At 52.6% G+C, this 19,012-nt stretch overlaps 10 protein-coding genes across 10 annotated transcripts; 5 read left to right on the plus strand and 5 right to left on the minus strand.

The window, feature by feature from the left end:
- Positions 1-162: 162 nt before the first annotated feature.
- On the minus strand, positions 163-1,272 carry M436DRAFT_44445 (cell division control protein 2 serine/threonine protein kinase; the record flags this gene model as incomplete). The annotated part of the gene is made up of 3 exons (XM_013573141.1): positions 163-591; positions 640-1,157; positions 1,236-1,272. The coding sequence occupies 3 exons, from the start codon at positions 1,270-1,272 to the stop codon at positions 163-165; spliced, it is 984 nt and encodes a 327-aa protein (XP_013428595.1).
- Positions 1,273-1,655: 383 nt separating this feature from the next.
- M436DRAFT_43640 (oxidoreductase) lies at positions 1,656-2,698 on the plus strand (the record flags this gene model as incomplete). The annotated part of the gene is made up of 2 exons (XM_013572980.1): positions 1,656-1,917; positions 1,971-2,698. The coding sequence occupies 2 exons, from the start codon at positions 1,656-1,658 to the stop codon at positions 2,696-2,698; spliced, it is 990 nt and encodes a 329-aa protein (XP_013428434.1).
- Positions 2,699-3,160: 462 nt separating this feature from the next.
- On the plus strand, positions 3,161-3,952 carry M436DRAFT_43545 (uncharacterized protein; the record flags this gene model as incomplete). The annotated part of the gene is made up of 2 exons (XM_013572962.1): positions 3,161-3,412; positions 3,488-3,952. 2 exons carry the CDS (start codon positions 3,161-3,163, stop codon positions 3,950-3,952), a joined length of 717 nt encoding a protein of 238 aa, XP_013428416.1.
- Positions 3,953-4,276: 324 nt separating this feature from the next.
- Positions 4,277-5,818, minus strand: M436DRAFT_44505 (PH domain-containing protein; the record flags this gene model as incomplete). The annotated part of the gene is made up of 3 exons (XM_013573155.1): positions 4,277-5,407; positions 5,454-5,546; positions 5,606-5,818. 3 exons carry the CDS (start codon positions 5,816-5,818, stop codon positions 4,277-4,279), a joined length of 1,437 nt encoding a protein of 478 aa, XP_013428609.1.
- Positions 5,819-7,228: 1,410 nt separating this feature from the next.
- Positions 7,229-9,751, minus strand: M436DRAFT_43544 (uncharacterized protein; the record flags this gene model as incomplete). The annotated part of the gene is made up of 1 exon (XM_013572961.1): positions 7,229-9,751. One exon carries the CDS (start codon positions 9,749-9,751, stop codon positions 7,229-7,231), a length of 2,523 nt encoding a protein of 840 aa, XP_013428415.1.
- Positions 9,752-10,261: 510 nt separating this feature from the next.
- Positions 10,262-12,127, minus strand: M436DRAFT_43463 (rho-like GTPase; the record flags this gene model as incomplete). The annotated part of the gene is made up of 1 exon (XM_013572943.1): positions 10,262-12,127. One exon carries the CDS (start codon positions 12,125-12,127, stop codon positions 10,262-10,264), a length of 1,866 nt encoding a protein of 621 aa, XP_013428397.1.
- A 226-nt stretch (positions 12,128-12,353) lies between these two features.
- Positions 12,354-14,465, plus strand: M436DRAFT_81000 (WD40 repeat-like protein; the record flags this gene model as incomplete). Its single annotated transcript, XM_013573369.1, has 5 exons — positions 12,354-12,358; positions 12,406-13,861; positions 13,919-14,104; positions 14,160-14,235; positions 14,380-14,465. 5 exons carry the CDS (start codon positions 12,354-12,356, stop codon positions 14,463-14,465), a joined length of 1,809 nt encoding a protein of 602 aa, XP_013428823.1.
- A 950-nt stretch (positions 14,466-15,415) lies between these two features.
- Positions 15,416-16,821, plus strand: M436DRAFT_26662 (uncharacterized protein; the record flags this gene model as incomplete). The annotated part of the gene is made up of 4 exons (XM_013572914.1): positions 15,416-15,456; positions 15,511-15,654; positions 15,710-16,019; positions 16,075-16,821. Coding segments are annotated over 4 exons (1,242 nt in total), but the record flags the coding sequence as incomplete, so codon positions are not given.
- An 18-nt stretch (positions 16,822-16,839) lies between these two features.
- Positions 16,840-17,466, plus strand: M436DRAFT_44029 (uncharacterized protein; the record flags this gene model as incomplete). The annotated part of the gene is made up of 1 exon (XM_013573055.1): positions 16,840-17,466. The coding sequence occupies one exon, from the start codon at positions 16,840-16,842 to the stop codon at positions 17,464-17,466; it is 627 nt and encodes a 208-aa protein (XP_013428509.1).
- A 301-nt stretch (positions 17,467-17,767) lies between these two features.
- M436DRAFT_44237 (putative ketopantoate reductase family protein) lies at positions 17,768-18,788 on the minus strand (the record flags this gene model as incomplete). The annotated part of the gene is made up of 2 exons (XM_013573101.1): positions 17,768-18,686; positions 18,739-18,788. The coding sequence occupies 2 exons, from the start codon at positions 18,786-18,788 to the stop codon at positions 17,768-17,770; spliced, it is 969 nt and encodes a 322-aa protein (XP_013428555.1).
- Positions 18,789-19,012: the final 224 nt, after the last annotated feature.

Below are 19,012 nucleotides of genomic sequence, written 5' to 3' on the forward strand. Positions count from 1 at the left end.
CTTGTTAACGCCAGTAGTGAAGTGCCTGCCATGCCGATGCAGATAATTGGGGTAGTTGTTTTGAGAAGGAAAAAAAAAGGAAGGTTTGTTGAGGACATGAAGAGTCGGGGAAGAGAAATACGAAAGGGGGACATCAAGACGTGACTTTGGCGGGTTGACGGATCAGTGGTAGCCGTTTCGCGCGCCATAGTACTTTGAGTCGTTGAAGTAGGGGTGGAGGCAGGCCTGCTTTGCTGAGATTCTGCCGGCAGGGTCGTAGATGAGCAGCGACTCGAGGAGGTCGATGCCGTCCTCGCCCAGAACTCTTGCACCGTCGTGGTTGATGATGTCGTCGTCAGGGTTGCGATTCCATTTGGGGAAACTAGGCTTGAAGTCGGGGAAGCTGGTGACGCCGGGCCAGTCTTCTTCTCTAGGAGTTCCGAGGATGCGGAAGATCTTGAAGATTTCGTCAATCTCAGAGTCGCCGGGGAACAGGGGCTTGCGAGTGGCCATCTCGGCAAAGATGCAGCCGATGGACCACATGTCGACGCCTGTGCTGTATTGACGACCACCGAGGAGGATTTCGGGAGCGCGGTACCAGAGGGTGACGACCTGGGAAGAGTTAGTTTTGGTGTAGAAGTTGTCAAGAGAATTGGTTACCTCGTGGGTGTATGTGCGGAGCGGGACGCCAAAGGCTCTGGCCAGGCCAAAGTCGGCGAGCTTGAGGTTGCCCTCCTTGTCGATGAGCAAGTTTTGCGGCTTCAAGTCGCGGTGCAGGATGCGGTGGGCGTGGCAGTAGCGGATACCGGCGCAGAGCTGGTGCATGAACTTCTTGACCATTGCCTCGCCGAGACCCATGTGGCCGGCGCGGCCGTCCATGCAGCCCTCGGGCAGAGGCTTGCCACGGCCTCCCTGCGAGACGGGCAGAGCCTCCATGTACTTCTTCAGATCGAGGTCGAGGTATTCGAAGACGAGGTACAGCTTGTGGCCGTCGGCGTGGACAATGTTGAACAGGCGCACAATGTTGGGGTCGCTCATCTCCTTGAGGAGCGAGATCTCGCGGATGGCAGTCGACGGCACACCTTCATCCTCGGCTTCTAGACGGATCTTCTTGAGGGCGACGATGCGGTTGTCGGGAGTGCTGAGGTCGCGGGCTTTGTAAACAACACCGTACGTGCCTGCAAGACAAGAGTCAGTTTGTGGGCTTTGGCTGTGCGGCACTCGTACTGAGGGGCGGCGCGTTGGACACGACTCACCCTCGCCAATCTTTTCCATCTTTTGGTAGTTCTCCATGACGAGTGGTTGTGGAAGTGAGTGGGACTGCTTGTCGAGTTGTGGCTGTCGAGGTGTGGTATTCGTATGCGCTGCGTCCGGGGCTCAAAGCAACCGCCGTTTGTCTCTTGGATTGGCGACGAGAAAGGGGCAGCGTCAGACTGGTGGCAAGGCAAGCGCTTTCCTGCAGGTTAGTCAAGATGGCTAAAAGACCAAGGAGAGCGAGCTGTCAATCACTCAAGTCAAGTAACTTCTCTTATTTTCTGCAGCAAGCTACGCTCCACCAAAAGTAAACAGAAGTCGGCAACAAAGCGCGCCAAGACCTGTTGCCCATGTTGCATGTACACAAACATTGACTTCGGCGCATCCTCTTCATAACATCATCATAACCAATCTCCCTACCAATGGACGCCCATGCTCGTCCGCCTGAAGCCCTCAGACTCCAATACAAGCATTACCAAAAGCTTTCTCGCCAGGCATTAGACGACGACCCTGACTTGTTTGACATTCGACGTCCTAATCTAGCTGCCTGCCACGACCGCAATTTCTTCCATGACTCTCCTGATCATCTCGCCACTCTCTGTTCCACCTTCCTTGACGACCATGTCAATACATTGCCGCCGTCAGTGACGTCTGCTAGATTGTACGAACACCCGCATCTTCCAGGTACCCCACTTTCCGAACATGGCATTCAAACCTCTTTTCTGAGTCCACGGTAGGTCTCTTCATCATCCCTTCCCTGCTGCACAAAGAGATCCAGCTTGCTCTGTTGCACAAACTGTTACATCGCGACCTCTCCAATCCCATTCACAAGACAAACCTGCACATGCACTATGACATGGCATATCCTCAAAACACGTCCTCTTTCTTCAGCAAAGAGGCACAAACTCTCTCACACCAGCCCAAAGATCCTGCTGTCCACAAACCCATCGCAATGTCTTCTTGCCTGAATAGGAAATTGCGCTGGGTCACTATTGGCGGCCAATACGATTGGACCAAAAAAGTATACCCTGCATCACCACCGCCGCCCTTTCCACATGATGTGGCTGCATTGATCGAAGGTCTGTTTCCGTCTATGAAAGCACAAGCCGCCATAGTCAATCTCTACACGCCTAGTGATACACTGAGTCTGCATCGGGACGTGAGCGAAGAATGCGATCGACCGCTGGTCAGCATTTCTTTGGGATGCGATGCCGTGTTCATGGCGGGTTTGGAAGGCAGCAAAGGTCTTGCCATCCGCCTACGGTCTGGAGATGCTCTTGTCATGTCTGGTCCCGCTCGCTATGCATGGCATGGCGTACCACAGATATTGCCAGGCACCTGTCCCGAATGGATGGCAGACTGGCCTCACAAAGGGGCTGAAGCAGATGAAGAAGCGTATGAGCATTGGAAAGGGTGGATGGCACGAAAGAGGATCAACCTCAATGTAAGACAGATGTGGGAGTAGTCCGACGTATGACCCAAATCCACACCTCGCCCTGTGCAAAGATATTCCACGCAAACAGCTGTGAAGATGCACAGTGCCTGAATCACATAGGACGTATCCGTAGAGAGTCGCGATCTCGCCGGCTCTCTATGGACCTTGCTTCCGTCAAGAGAGAACTGTGCACTTTCATGGTTCCAGTCCCACCTGTGTGTTGTCGTGGAGCATGATGAGAGTGATAGAATTGAGCACATGATGAAGGAGCATACACATGTCGATGACTCCGAATGGAGATCTAGATGTGTTCAACCCTCCAGCGAACAACACGAGTCACGTTGTCTTTCTCGAGGTTGATATGTATATGGATTCGACGAGGCACAAACGCCGACCGACTCGAGCCGTGACGAAACAGCTTTCCTGCAGATCATCTTCAAGCTTCATCTTCACATCGAGCATCCTCTTCTACAACACACAGAACATTCCACCATGACTTCAACAATCGACTCGTCGCTACCACCGCTGGCGCCCGTCTACCCACCAAAAGACGGCTCAGCCACCCGCAACGAATCACCAAAACTAGCCAAACTCATCTCTCTCCTCTCCCTCCAACAACACATTGAAGGCGGCTACTTTGTCGAGACCGACCGCGACACCAACCGCGTTCCCAACCCTTTCCTCAACACCACTCCCTCGGCATCTTCGTCTGATCAAACGACCTTCTACACCTCCACCGGCGCCGTGAGCGCAAACCTCGACAACAAGCTCACTGAAGCCGACAAGAGCGAAACAAACAAGACCGAGGAAAACGAACAGGAGAAGACGAGAAATGCAAGCACGAGTATCCATTACCTCTTGACTCCCGAGTCACCCATGGGCGCTTTCCACAGGAACAGAGGCAGAACGATACACACACTACACAGAGGCAGAGGCCGCTACGTCATTATTCATGCCGACCAAGTCATGCCCGAATACGACTCGCATTCTGGGATGAGAGCAAAAGCAAGAGTCGAGACTTTTATCGTTGGCCAAAACGTAGAAAAGGGAGAAAGGCTACAGTGGATTGTTGACGGAGGAAAGTACAAGAGTAGCTTTTTGCTGCCACTGGGAGGTGAAGATGCCGCTGATAATGGAGGTTTATTGATTAGCGAGACAGTGGTGCCGGGGTTCGAGTACAGTGATCATGACTTTATGAGGATTGAACGATTGGAGGCGTTGGTCACCAAAGAGCAAGCAGACGAGATGAGATGGATGCTTAGAAAGGACGACAAGGCAGTCTGAAGTAGCTATGGAAATGCACAGTGGCCTTGGTAGATGGGAGGTATCCATCGAGAGTCGTTATGCTATCGGCTCTCCATGGACTCTGCTCTTGTCTAGAAGAGACTCTGCATCTTAAATGGCTTCAGTTCCGCCTGTGCTTTGTGGTGAGAGCGGGGTGGTATGTGAGGATATGACAGATTGGGGAAGGGCATAGATGAACAAGACGAAAAATCAATCTAATCATTACTGCTCTGCTAGCTAGAGGTATCATGCACATTCAATCGATCTACCACTCGTAATCATCGTCCAACTGTCCACTACTTTGTCCATACTGGATGTGTTCAATTACACTCTGGTGTGAGCCACAGTATCAGTGGGGCCCGCTGCGGCATAGGCGGCTTCCCTCTTCTCAGCATCGAGAGCGGCAGTCTCGGTGGTTTGAGGACGTGTGTCTTCCTCTGCAAAGACCTTTGTGGGCTCCTCAGTTGAGACGGGTCCCATGGCAGCACTAGGCTGTCTGGAGGTAGCAGGGCTAGTAGAAGAAAGCTCGTTGGTCTGCGAGCCAGATGTTCCTCTCAGAGCCTCGTACCATTTGGCAGCGTCTTGAGGAGTGTGTGCCTTGAAAGCGTACTCGTGTGCCATAGAGAGCTTGTTGCCAAAGCTGCTGCCGCTCACGTCCTTACCTTTGACCATGAACTTCTGTCCATCGAGAGCTCCAATCATGCAGTCGGGCAGGTAGAGAGAAGTCTCGGGAACGGGGTCCTTTGCAAAGTCGTCGTCCGTTTTGTACTCGTGCATGTACTTGGCGGGAGTAATGACCCAAAAGCTAGCTTCGTACTTCTTCAAGAGCTTTCCCTTCTTCTCCAGACTGCCAGCGACCAGCGGCTCAGTGGATCTGTGGTTCTGGTTGGGGAAGCTGATGTTGGACATGCTGCGTGGAGGAGCGTTGGGGTCGATCAAGACCTGGTTGTTGCGCTGGACGAAACCGTTCCACTCGAAGTCTGGTGCGACCTGAGTAGCAGTGCTGGTCATGTTTCCATACATTGTACGGGTCTGCTCGGCCTGAATACCGACAACCTGGTTGAACTGGGTCAAACCATTCTGGATGGTGGTAAGAATGTGGGCTTCAAACTGGGCGAAGCTGTTCTGGACCGCGATGATATCGTTTCGATTGTTATTCTCCTCGATGATCTGCTTGTTCAAGCGGTGGTAGACACCGCGCTGAAGGACGTAGGGATCTTCGTGAGCACTGATCTTGCCTCCGGTGCTTTCAAAGGCAGCTGTGTGCTGACCAAGCTGCTCAATGTGCTTCTGAGAGGTTTGGCGGGCCTTGTCGACAAGCTTGCCTCCCTTTCCAGCACCCTTTGTGAGCTCCTTGGTCTTGTTCTTGATCTCGGTGTGGAGACGTTCGAAGATGGGAAGGACAGAGCCCTTGAGGGTCTTTGCTGTTTCGGCATGCGAGTTGGAGATACCCTGCTGGCGTTAGTGTTTTGCTTGTCGCTTCACATGGATTGATTCATACCTGAGTGTTGCTGCGGATGGTGTCAAAAGTGCCGGCGACACCACCGAGGTTTTGATCGAAGTGGTGGCCTTCCTTGAGGGGGTGCGATACGGTCTGCCATGACTTGTCAAGATCGTGTCTTTTGTAGGGTAGCGGGAGATAGGTGAACTCACCTTGAGCACCTTCTCGTACTCCTTGGCGTGGGCATGTTGCATCTTCTCAGTGGCCGAGACATAGTCCTCGAGGTAGCCACATGCGTGCTTCCATGCTTGCAGACGCTCGTGGAAAAGCTTGGTGACCTCCGAGGTGTCCTCGTCAGGGATGGCATCGTCGTCGGTCATGTTGGTGGCCGTTCTGGTAGGCAGGGCGCGTTCTGTGGAGGCCATGTTTGCGGTTGTCTGTGTGTGTGTGAGAAGGGGGATGTGCTTCTTTGCGACAGGAGAATCAGCTGAAAGGTCCAAACTAGGGGCTTTTGACAACACAGAAAGACGGTGTTCCGCTCGCTCTAGGTGATGGGGCGCGGGGTGAATGAGATTGGAGCTTACCCGATGGTTCAACGCAATCTGTGAGAATATCGTCGCACTTGCAAGAGGTATAGAGAGTAGCCTTTCGCAAGGTGCATACGACTCCCCCTTTGTATTTATATCATGGTCCATCCAAGGCACAGCCTCGACACCCTGCAACCCGCTGATCTCGGGACCTCAACTCTCCTATCCAAATCCTGGTCTCATAATCCGTTCAATGACGATTAGCCTTTGAGCAGTCAAGCCACTGTCGTAAACTGTGCGCTCGTGCGTTTGTTCGAGACCATCCCGCATACGATGGCGTTTCCCAGCCAACAAGATCCCAAGACCCTTTCAAATCTCAGGCCAGTCCACACCACCGCCCGCAAGCCACACAACCAGCCTTGCTTCACATGCACCCGTTTGAGGACATGCCTTGACCAACCACGACACTGGCGGTTAATGGGAAAGTGACGTGCCATCGACTGCCGACACCACATCTTTCCAGATAGTTTCTGGTACGTATCTAGCTTGTCTAGTCCAAGGTTCATCATGAATTTGGCCGTGCGTGGACGTTAGCAATACAGCAAGTGCTCGAGAATCAACTCCAATGGACTTTGGTAAACAGATAGCGAGACTGGCTCGCCATGTTTTCTTGCATCTTTGACAAGCATCTGTATGATCATCAGTAGCAGCACGAGGACGTCTCGCAGCAGGAGACTGAGAACAAGAAATGATGATCAGATGGAGAACAGAGGCCTGAGGGCATCCTTACCAAAAATCACATGACCATAACCCTACAAGGCTAGCGCCGTCTCTAGAGCTCTCGCACCTCTCGCAGCTATATGGATATAGAGTAATCTCGAGAAGCATCATAACGTCGATCAACATGCGAAACTCATGTCTCTTGTTGATCTGATTTCTACTCCGGAGGCCATGATGCCTTTCTGTAGTGGAGACGCCGCTATAGACAGTCTTAGAAGGAGTGTGTGGGCCATATGCTGTGGATTTGAAGCATACAACATGGCAAGGAGAACCAAAAGGGAAAGATAGAATAAACGCCTCTCATATGTCTTTTGTGCAAGAACTCCGGTTTCCCAATGCATATGCTTTGACATATCACCACATCTCGCTCTTCTCTTCGTCTTGCCAGAGACTGCCTTGGTCGCCAAATGGCTGGGCATCAGCTGAGTATCCCAAGTAATCCTTCTGGCTTGAGTTGTTGTTTGGTGTCCCGTCGACAGGTCGAGTGAACTGTTCGGCACCAGCAGATGTGTGATCTACTTGACGCTGCTAGGAAAGTGTTAGTCGTTGGTCCATGGCCGATTCACTGTTTCGACATACCCTATCATCCGAAGCAGCGTCGTGATGTTGCTGTTGCATCTGGTCTTGCTGCTGCTGCTGGGACTGTTGTTGTTGTTGTTGTTGTTGTTGTTGTTGTTGTTGTTGTTGCTGCATCTGTTGCTGCTGTCTAGCCTGAGCTGTCTTCTGTGCGACGGGAACCTGGCTTTGAGGATGGTACATCTGTACTTTTGCGAGATAACTGTACATGAAGTTCGAGAGCAGCACCTGGCTGTGGAGCGGCCTCCTAGGATTGGCGAGCTTCATGTGGGCCATTCTGTAGATCGCCCGTTCTTCCAGGATACTGAATCTTGTCCAGTTGTAATCAATGTCCGGTCTAAGAATTCTCGGGATAGGATCTGGAGAGGGCGCCCGCAGAGACTCTTTCGGTGGCTGGTGTTGATGCTTTTGTTCTTTTGATCGCTTGCCACCTCCGAAAATGGCAGACAGAATACCTGAGTCCTTGTCCTTTCTGCCATCTGAGGATTTTCGCGTGCTCTCTTTTCTACGCTCTTCTTCGAGCTTGAAACTCTCACGATCGAGTACCAGTGACTCTCGGCCTTTAGGCACCGTTGGATTGCCATCGATGGACGACTGCAGAACATCCAGGCGAGTCTTTTCCGCAGCTTTTGGATTTTGTTTCGCAGCAGCCTTTGACTTCTTGGTTGCCTCCTTCTCGCGCTCCTTGTCTTCAGTCTTTCGTTCCTTCTCCTTGTCCTTCTCCTCGCTGCCAAGAAGCCAATTCCAGCTAGTCTTGCGGCTGTCTTTCTTCTCGACCTTCTTCTCTTCGTATGTTGGCACCATCGTGAGAGCATCAGTCCGCGTGTTGCCGCTACCAGGCAGAGGTGAGGGGTGAGCAGAGATGTCTTCCAGGGTTGATTTGGTAGTGCGAGATGAATTGGAGTGAACAAGAGACGGACGGGTATGAGCACCTCTGGCACTGGGACGAGCACGAGGAGGAGGAGGAGGGGCATGGTGTTGCGTTAGTCCATGTGAAGAAGGAGGGGTCGAATGTTGCTGGGACGGTAGCGGGGCAGAGGGTGGTATATGTGATGATTTGCGCTCTGGGACGGTGAAGCTGTTGGCTGTCGGGGGAGTCTCGACTATTTGCGGGATTGGACTGCTAGCACCAGGGACGGGGGCGGTAGTCCGGCCATTTGTAGCAATGCGGGAATGAAAAGTGGTGTTAGGGATAGAGCTCTGGAGAGGAGTGCTAGTGTTGGCTTGGCTAGGCTTTATCTTATGTTGGGACAGGTCTTCTGAAGAAGCCGAGGTGAGGCGGCCAGCTCCTGTGGCGGTATCACGAGCCACTGCAGGCTCGGTCTGCACACGGTTGATTCCTGGAGTAGGAGGCTCGCGCATAGAAAGCGCGGGCGAAGGAGCCCGACTTCCTTCACCATCGGACTCGGACTGTCTGGTGTTGTCTGATTGGCGACTGAGGGCTCGTCTGGAGAAGGGAGCACGATCCTTGCGCATATACGTCCTCGTGGAACGCTTGAGGGCAGGTCCTGGAGCAGGCGTAATCGGGGCATCGGCCATTTGTACACCTGAGTCAAGACTGGTCCTCGCAGAATCCAGATCGACGTTGTTGACCAGACCTTCCAACTCTTGCAGGTTCTCGAAAGTGGGTAATGTGAGCGATTGTTCCTTCTCTGATCGTTTCCGTTGCAAGCGTTCGGCACCATCTTCATATCCCTTGGAGGAATCGATTTGGCGTGAAAGCATGCTCTTCTTCCTCGTGAGACTACTGCCGGAATTGGACCTTTCCACACCAGGCATCAACGAGTCACCAGACACGGAGCGCTTTCTTATGCGATCAACACGGTCCTCGACAAATGTCTTGAATTCTACGGGGGCGAGCTCGGGGTGTAGGCGGGCCGGGACCCAAAACAGGCGCGAGGCTTCATCTTCGTCATTGGGCTCTGGGGAGGTGGGAGCTGACGCGCCAAAGGTGGGAAGATCGGGATCTGCATTGTCGACGCTCATGGACATGCGACGAATGGCTTGCAGGTTGTTGAGCTCTTGAGCTACGGCGGCAGGAGAGTCAATGTCGGTCAGGGGGAATTGCTGTACTGCGGTATCGGACGACGAAGACTTTCTGGATAGGGTCGGCGGAGAGGATGATTCCAGAGGAAGATTCTCGGAGCCGTGGCTGCCCTTGCGCGCAGTGGTGTCGGGGGTAGGCAACCTCTCGTTGGTGCCCGTCTGCTGGAGTGGAGATCGAGGCGGTGAGTTGCGTTTCGTATCGAGATAGGCAGGACCAAGCTGATAGGCCTCTATAGCGGAGCCCACGAAACTGAGAGGTCGCGAGTTGCGGCTCGAGGGCGTCAGGTAATCGTCGTCGTCGCTGCCGTAAGCCGCCGTGATGGCCTCTGTGACGTGGTGGTCATCGTCGGATATCGAGATTTGGGGCGTGTGTCTGCGCACGTAGTTCGGCGCATCGTGTGAGGCCTGCACAGGGTGAGCCTGGGGCATGGTCGTTTGCTAAGGGTCGTCTGATCTGATGATACGCACCTGCATGGCGAGGGGGAAAAGAGGCAGTCGAGGGAGAAGCCAGACACTTCAGGAGACCGGTCATACACGCGACATGGAGGCCGTCACATCAGACTCGGTGCCAGAATCACACACAAAGAGTCACGTCCGAGATGTAGGATAGGAATACATAAGCAGCAACAAGCATAGCCGACATGTTTATTCTTCGCTACTCGAGGCCTGACAGAAGGCCTTGGCAAACGCTGTTCACTCGCTCGGCTCGGATCTGAGAAGCCGCCGTCCTTGACAAGAGCCAAAACACTGCAACCTCCAGACTGCCCGCCTGGTCAACATCATCTCGCTTACACACGGCCTTTGTCTTTGCTGTTGTCTTACAATATTGGAACCTCCATTGGAATTCGATATCTAATCTTCCAGAGTTGGGTATCTTGATGCTAACTAAATTCACTGCCTAACTCCACCCATGCATTCATTGCTCGTATACTCGCTCTCTCAGTTGCTCGCAGCTATGCTCTTCCTCCACATGATGGCCAGAGCCGCCCCAGCACACACTGCCGCTCCGATGCCAATGTACAAATTTGTTCGATCCACATCCGATTCCTCGTTCTTAGGAAATGCCGTCGATGGGAACGTCGCACTTTCGGCAAGATGCACAAAGAATTCCGACACGGATGCCCAGGTTACACTCACATGAAGCGGCTTTGGAACCCGCAGCTCTTCCGTGTATGTATCCGGCTGCAGCTCGCTCCTCTGGACTGCTCTGTCTTGATCTGCTTTCAACGCTGTGTATACTCCCGGCAAGTTCTCGAGGTGGGCGTACTTCTTGCGCATCTCGACAATATATCCAAAACTGTCTGGGTCACTCGAATCGTAAGTATAACAAAGAAGATCGCAGGCTTCAAGCTTGGCCTGGTTCTCCAGCACCGCAGGCTCCAGTTCACCAAGTTCCTTCAGGATGAGATAGCATTGTCTCCCGCCGGGCAGCTCGACACTGTTGACGGCAATTTCGGGCTTGATGGTTGGGTGATATGTTGTGCTGAAAGGTCTGTTGAGGAAGGCTGATAATAAGCTCGACTTGCCGCTACCACCGGCACCAATAACATAGCACAAAAAGACGTTGCGCTCTACGCGGCCAGGCTTGTTGCGTCGCTTGCGGGCTTTGGTGACTTTCAATGCAGCGGTCGTGCCTCCACGTTGGGGGCTCTCGAAGCCGAGATATGCCAGGTATTCCAGCGTGACTTTGGGTTCCTCGTACGTCGTCATGCTCCATTGTGCTAGCCAGCCTTGCAAAGTAATGTGACCAGCCTCGTTACGGACGGTACAGGAAGGAAAGTCGGACTCGATCCAAGATGGCGGGAGACCAGGGGCGGGCGCAAATAAAGCGGCGAGTTCAGAGTCGTTCAGGCCTCCATCGTTGTCCTTGTCATGCAAGAGAAATAGATCGACAAAGAAGCGGTAGCCTTGCGGACTTAGTTCAGCAGAGGAAGACGAGGCGACGTCGAACTTGGGATGCAGGAAGGTATCCTTGAGACTCAGGCTGTCTGTATATTGAAACTTGCGAAGGATGATCCAAATGGTCTCGTGGCGGCCTTTTTCGGCGAACATTTTGTTGAGAAGAATGAAGCCATCGATGTCGATGCCAGCTTGGCTGGCATTGACGGAGCGCTTGATGCTGGCGAGGTCTTGATCAGATAGAGGTTTCTCAAAACACTTGAGCTGGAAATCGAGGATCTCTGCGTCGTTGAGCAGGCCATCTTGGTCCTTGTCGCACAGGTAGAAGACAGTTTTGAGAGCAGAGATGGCGGCAGGTTTGAGAGAAGACTCTTTGGCGTCGTATATAGGGGCGATGGGGTGGGTGACGGCCTTTTGGCAGAGGAAAAAGACTTCGTTGATGTTGTGGTGCTCACGAGCGCTGGTGCGGATGCAGGAATCAATCTCCTTGAATTCTTGCATGACGGGGAGCATCTCTTCGTCTACCAGCTGCTGGGTGGAGATGTTCTTGGACAGGTCGGCCTTGTTGGCGGTAAGGACGACGGGGACATTGACGCCCAGGGAACGGAAGTAGGGCAGCCAGAAGAGGGCGACGCGCTCATAGCTATAGTGGTCCGAGTAGACGAGCAGGATGACATTGGACTTGCGGAGTTCATTGCGCAGGTTGTCGCGTTCCTGAGGAAGGGCAGACGTATCGACGATGGTTGTTGTGACGCTCTGCGGCGTACCCAGCGTAGGCGGAATTGAGATGGGTGGTAGAACGGGCTGGATCTTGTTGGTGACAAAGACGTCCTTGACCAGCGATGTGATCAGACTGGACTTGCCCGTACCTTCGTCGCCGCACACACAGACGCGCACTGTCGCCATGCTGATGTAGATTGGGTGGCTCCGAATGGCCCGGATCTTTGATTCTTGACAGAGCTACTAGTACCTCACAAAAGACCGGAGCTACCTAGAGATTGACGGAACATCTCCCCCGCGATCGGCCGTCTTCCCCACACCCTCGGCCTGTCCCTGGGTCTGTCGCGCGCATCTGCATCTGCGTTCGCGACTTGCGACTTGCACTTCTGTCTGGAATCTCGGCCTGGTCGCCATGTTGTACGTGTCAGTAAGCAATCTCGTCATCATGTCTGACAGCTTGCCAGTGTCTTACCGCCCCCACCGCGCTACCCAAGTGGGAATCTGTATACAGGCTACCCTCCGGGAACCATCATCGAGACTAACAACACTCTCTCCAACCATACTGGCCCCGACTACCAGCTGCTCGTTGGCGAGGGTACCTATGTTCAGCGCGACGAGCTCCTACTAGCTACGCCTCCGCCTCACCCCTCGGACAATCCCGTGCCCAACAGCAACCCACTCGCTACCACCATCGCTCCCCCAACTCAAGGCACTAGACTCTCGCTGTGCATAGTCGCTCCCAAGAAGCTACCCGATAACTCTCTTGCCCGTACTGTCACTGCCAACAGTCAGCGCTCTGCTGCTCAACCCACTGCTCAGGACTACCCTCTCACTCCCACCACCGACTCGGCCTCCTTCTTCAACTCGTCTACCGCTCCTGTCTTTGGAGACAACAATCCTGCCCTTGCTCCTATCCCCAACAAGGACTCCAAGGACCCCTCAAAGAGGCGCAAGCCCAAGAACAACATCGTCAAGAGCAACTCGTCATTTGTGTCCAGGGTCATCCCCCATGAAGCTCTCCAGAAGCGCCTCCAAGAGCGCAACCCCTCGGGCACCTTTGCTTTCTCCAATATCAACAGAGCCCTCCAATGGCTAGATCTCTCCTCTGACGTGAAGACTGAGAATCTCACCAAAATCTTGTTCACAAAAGCTCATGCCCTGTGTCACCACGTAAACCCTTTCACCAAAAGCACCACCCACCTGGATGTCATCTTAGGCTTCTCCTCCTCCGACATTATCTGGTACGAGCCTGTTTCTCAGAAGTATGCCCGTATCAATAAAAATGGTGTCATCAATTCCTCTGCCGTCTCCTCTATCTGGTGGTTGCCAAACAGTGAAAATCTCTTCTTGGCCGCTCATATGGATGGTACCTTGGTCGTCTATGACAAGGAAAAGGAAGATGCTCCCTTTGTTCCAGAGCAAGAAGCATCCGACTATGCTGATGGTCAATCTGGTCCGGCATCTTTTGTCATCAAAAAGTCTGTTCAGTCGCGTAATCAAAAGACCAATCCCGTCGCTGTGTGGAAAATCAACAATCAGCAAATAAACTGTATATCCTTCTCCCCCGATGGCAGACATCTTGCTGTTGTATCAGAAGATGGTTCTCTGCGTATCATCGACTTCCTCAAGGAACAGCTACTGGACGCCTTTACCTCGTACTACGGCGGTTTGATCACTGTGACCTGGTCGCCCGATGGCCGATACATCCTAACCGGCGGCCAGGATGATATTGTTAGCATCTGGTCGTTTGCAGATGCTACACTCGTGGCGCGCTGTCAGGGACACAGTAGCTGGGTCACAGATGTGAAGTTCGATCCTTGGAGGTGCGACGAGCGCAACTATCGATTCGGTAGTGTTGGCGAAGATTGCAAGCTCTTACTCTGGGACTTTTCCGTTGGCATGCTCGGCCGGCCGAGAGCAGTGAGTTCTATTTCCGGCTTCCGTTTCCGATACAACCTACTGATACACGTTACGCAGATGTCGATCAAACACAGAGGCAGTGTGACTTCTAATGCGATCACTCGGAAAGAGACCAATTCCACTGTTGGTCGTATCAGATCGCATTCGACCATTTCCGAGAGTGCAGGAGGCGCCGCAAATGGTGTAGACGTGGTTCACGGCTTCAGGACCAAAGCAAGCACAGCCATTCTCCCACCCGTCATGGTGAGTGACAAGCAAAGCTCGCTTCTTGACGTCCGTACTGATGGTGAGGCCGCAGTCGAAAAAGATAGACGACCATCCGTTGAGCTGGCTCGAGTTTCAGGAGGACTGTATCATGACAGCGTGCAAAGATGGTAAGTGTTGCTTCTCTGTGTTGGGATGTTCGGGACCCACAACGGACATGTCGACTGCGCGTCTGTTATGCGTCGCGCGCGAAGCCGATCGGGCCTTTTATAAACAATCTGCGAGATTTCACGTTGGGCTGACACCATACACAGGTCATATCCATACTTGGGATAGGCCCAAGGAAGGAACCGGAGAGAACGGACACAAGTCCTACGATGCCGACAACAGCGTTATTTAATTCAACCATAGGGATCTGGGTGAGATTTGTATATAGATATTGTGGATCGACCAGGCACTCATGTCTTCCGAACAGCTGTTATTGAGGTGATAGGTCACTGTCAGCGAATGTTATCGTCTCTCGTATCTATGTATAAGAAGACTCGGTTGGATGGACATACACAGAATAGAGAGACATTTTCATGGCTACTGTTCAAAAGAACAACCCTAATGGTTCTCCATGACTCTGTGTTGTGGCTGGTTGATGCAAAGGTCAGGGGCGATGAGTCGTTAGGCATCACGCCATAGTCGAAAGACGGTCAAGCTTTGAGAGCGTTGCACAGCAGCAAAAGATTACGATGTCTCGAATCCCAACAGCGGGATAGACAGAATTGGCGGCGCAAAAAAAAGCGAGGATTCTTTGTCCAACAAGAAAAAACCAGGGTTCTTTGTCGATAGGACCGAGGCGGGACCGGACCCTTGATCGGCGGAGAGCCGCAGCAGTGATGGTAGACGTTAATCATGATGGGCTTCGCATGTGCATGGCTGCGTGACTTGGGCGCTGGATGACTTGCTTTTTGCAGCAGCCCGAAGTGAGCAGTGCACTCGCAGGCAGGCCGGGCACTTTTCTATCTGGCCAGTCAAGTTGGCAGGCAGAAGGACCCAGGAGCCGAAGGGGGCCGGTGTGATTGGGCATGTCTGGAGTCATGGCTTCTTGTCAAAGGAGCGTCTCCCGTGTCGCGCCGACATCAACGAATCTTTATCTCAATCGGGCACGAGCTTCTTTGGTTGTTTGAGAAACGTCATTCGAGATCAAGCTTTCGTTTTTGGCATTTTCCACGTTTGCGCCTCATACTCTCCTTTGCATCCTCTACCATCCGAACTGCTGTGTCGCGAAGTCCCGACTCTGCTCATTGTCCAATCTGATTGCTCGCGCACTCGCGACAGACACCTCAGCACCCCACCGTCGCCATGGTGCATACCCCTCGAGCCAAGCCTGTGCTTGAGATCATGTACCTGCGGCCCGCCTCGATTTGAAGCTTTCAAAGCGCTGACGGTCCTAATAGTCCAAACAACCGCTTCATCGTCTTCCACGGAGACCAGCATGAAGCCCAGACTATCAAGCTGAACGGTGTGGTCAGATTGACTACTCCGGATGCCATGAGCATCAAGAACGTCAAAATCTGGCTTGAGGGCAAGCGACGAATCTCGTGAGTCACTCTTCTGACAACGTCGTGCGAAGTGCGTATGCTTACATGTACGCAGATGGTTCTACATGGGCGGCATGGCGGCAGGTGAAGTGTCGGACAAAAAGACCTTTTGGCGCGAGGAACGTGCTCTGGGCACATCTGGCACGCACAAGATCAACTCGGGGACGATAGAGTGGCCCTTTGAATACACTCTCGACCCTAGCATGCCCGAGAGCATCGAAGGCATGAACAGCACCTACATCGTCTACTACTTGCACGCAAGTGTCTCGAGGCCCGGTTGGAACGCAAAGGACATCACCACCACTCAGCACATCCGCATTGTGAGAACCCTGGGTCCCGAACAGATGGAAACAACTCGCTCAAGGGTATGCATCTCACATTTGACCGCTGCAACAAGCTTGCTGACTTGGCCTCGAACAGACCAACGCCGACATTTGGGCAAACAAGCTCAGCTACAGCATTTCCATCCCCACCGACGCCGTCGTCTTCGGTACATCTATCGTTGCAGACGTCGAACTGTCACCTATTCGAAAGGGTGTCAAGCTCGGCAAGATTGAAATGAGGCTGATAGAGGCCGTCACCAAGAGAATACAATCTGCCGAGGTACCAGACCAGCGTGGTGACAGATGCAAGGTCGATGAGTCGGACGTTGCAAAAGCTGAAATGGAGTTCCCTGAGAACTCGCGTGTCACTTTTGCTGACGAGAGCGCCGACAATCCCATCATGGAAGATGAGAAATACGTCTTCAAGGCAACTCTGGAGCTGCCCAAGTCTCTCAAGCAATGCAGGCAAGACGTCGATTCGCACAACATCAACATCACCCATCGTTTCAAGCTGATGGTCAACATTCACAATCCCGAAGGCCACGTCTCTCAGCTTGTTTGCCGTCTTCCTGTCAAGCTATTCATCTCCCCTAACCTGCCAGTCGACGACTCGAATGAGGTCCAAGTTGCCGCAAGAACCATGACCGATGCCGAATTGAATCAACAAGAAGTCGCGTTGAACGCCCCGCCCGAGTACGGAAGACACCAACTGGACGCTCTATACAACGACATCAACACCGGCGGATACATGAGTCGCGCTCCCAGTGGATCAGCCACACCATTCTATGCTCAGAGCCGCAACGGATCCTCAGAAAACGTACAATCTCTGAGCGGTATCGCTGATATGCATCACTCGCAATCCATGGCTGCACTTGCTGGTGGTGGCGAGAGTCACTTTGTACCCGCTCAACTCCGCTCACGTCTCGCCAACTTGCAAGATCAAGGGTCAAGCCGACAGATCCGCGCCGCACCGGTAGCCCATCATTCACCATCAGGGGGTAATACTCCTGCCTACACTGGCAGTTACTTTGCTGCCCATTTCGCTCAGTCAAATTCTGGCCATGCTTCTCCGCCGCATCAATCGCCTGCGCATAGTGTACCAGAATCTCGCCGAGCCTCTGGAGATGGCGAGGATCCGCACGACGATCTGCCTCACATGGACGACTTCGACATGGGCACTCTATCAAGAGTCCCGAGTTACGGAGCTGCTGTTCGTACGCCTGGACCGTTCACGCCTTTCGCCGACGGACCACCGAGTTACATGGAAGCAACCAGCAGACCACCAAGTCCTACCCTGCAGCTTCCCCAAAGGCCTGGCGCTGTCCATATGAGGAGCGGCATCAGCACTCCTGGATCTCACTCGAGCAACGCGACACTCACTGGCGCTGTGACTCCCGGTAGTTATGCTCCCAGTGGCCTTACTCCTCTAACTCAACTTCACGCCCACGAGGACGCCCGGTTGCGTATGCTGAGAGCAAGAGCGGATTGAATTTTACCAGTTTCATGACGACGATTAATTAGTATTATTAGCATGGGGAAAGGGATATTTTTGTTATGCACGGGGCAAGGTGTTTGGGAACATCGCGCGCTTCAGAGCAGGTTGGGGATAGGTTTCAAGTTTCGATTGAATTATTTCTGTTATTTCTTTCTCTTTTCGCTTCCGGGGAGTATAGACTCGATAGACTAGACCTTCTCTCCACTCATACAAGTTTCATGTATGCGTTGCCGCATTATTCACCTCTATTTCTGATCACATATCGTGGTGCGTGGGATGTTTATTTGCGTCTAGACTAAAGTTTGCTCAACCTCCCGTTCACGGCGGTCACCAGAGCATAAATGGTACTCAGCACCGGCACATCCATACCGAACTCGACTGCTTTCTGCATGGGATACCCCAAGATGACGTCCACCTCCAGAGGCTTGCCTTCTTTCATGTCAGTATGCATGCTCGAATATATGCCCGGCATGCCCAATATCTTATCCACCAAAGCATCTGCTAGTTTGTGTTCGACAGGGACGTTACATCGATTAGCTACATCTATCACTTCGTGCATCAAACGTTTGGTGATTTCCATTGCTTGGGGAGTCGATGCGAGCCAGTCTTGTGTATTGACATCTGTGAGTGTGGTGATGGAGTTCCAGGCTGCATTCCAAGTGACCTTTTCCCAGCGCTTGATTTGGATATCTTCCTCGACTTGGAACCTTGTGCCGCCGGTTCTGAGTAGTGTAGCAAAAGTGTCTAGTCTGCTCTGCTCGAGATCTTGAGGGACGTTGGCGTTGGGGAATAGACCCATTTGCATATCTTCGGATTGTAGATGTGCGATAACTCCAGGTGATTTTTGGGTTGCTCCTACCCATGTTACGCAGCTGATGATTGTGTTTTGAGGGAAAGTGGTACGGAAGGGTTCTTCGTTGCCAACGCCATTCTGGATGATGACGAAGGTTGTTGATTCATTTACTGCAGATTTGAAGAGTGGAGGTATTTTTGATGGGTTTACTGCTTTGTGGGTGCAGACGATGTAGTCGAAAGGCGATGTGATTTCTTCTGGCGTTTTGTATACTCCAGACAAGTTGACTCTGTGGTTACCGTGGGTGGCACTTTCGATTTGTAGACCATTGTCTTTGACTTGTTGATAGTTGGACCTCGCTACTACGCTGAGAGATACATTTCTGTTGCGCCCGAGGATGAATGCATAGAAGCCTCCAATGCTGTACGGTTTTAGCCAATTGCTTCTGTGAAAATAATCTTAGAGGTCCTCACGCTCCCAAACCAAAGAGCAGCACCTTGATCTCTTTTCCTGGTGTCGACATCTCTGCTCAGTAATGTTCTTTTCATCCGAGATCAGATGCATCAACAAGAATTCATCGAAGACCAAGAGGTGTGATGAGGAAAGACCTTGGTGGGTATCAAAGGCCGACAAACGCGGGGTGATGCGGGGCGACAATTGTGACCCCCACGATCCTCCGAAGATCTTGGTTGTCTTTGAAACAACCATTGTGCATAGTAATGGTGATCACGATGGTCAATTGAAAAC

The sequence above is a fragment of the Aureobasidium namibiae genome (assembly GCF_000721765.1).
Source record: "Aureobasidium namibiae CBS 147.97 unplaced genomic scaffold scaffold_6, whole genome shotgun sequence".
Classification (NCBI taxonomy): domain Eukaryota; kingdom Fungi; phylum Ascomycota; class Dothideomycetes; order Dothideales; family Saccotheciaceae; genus Aureobasidium; species Aureobasidium namibiae.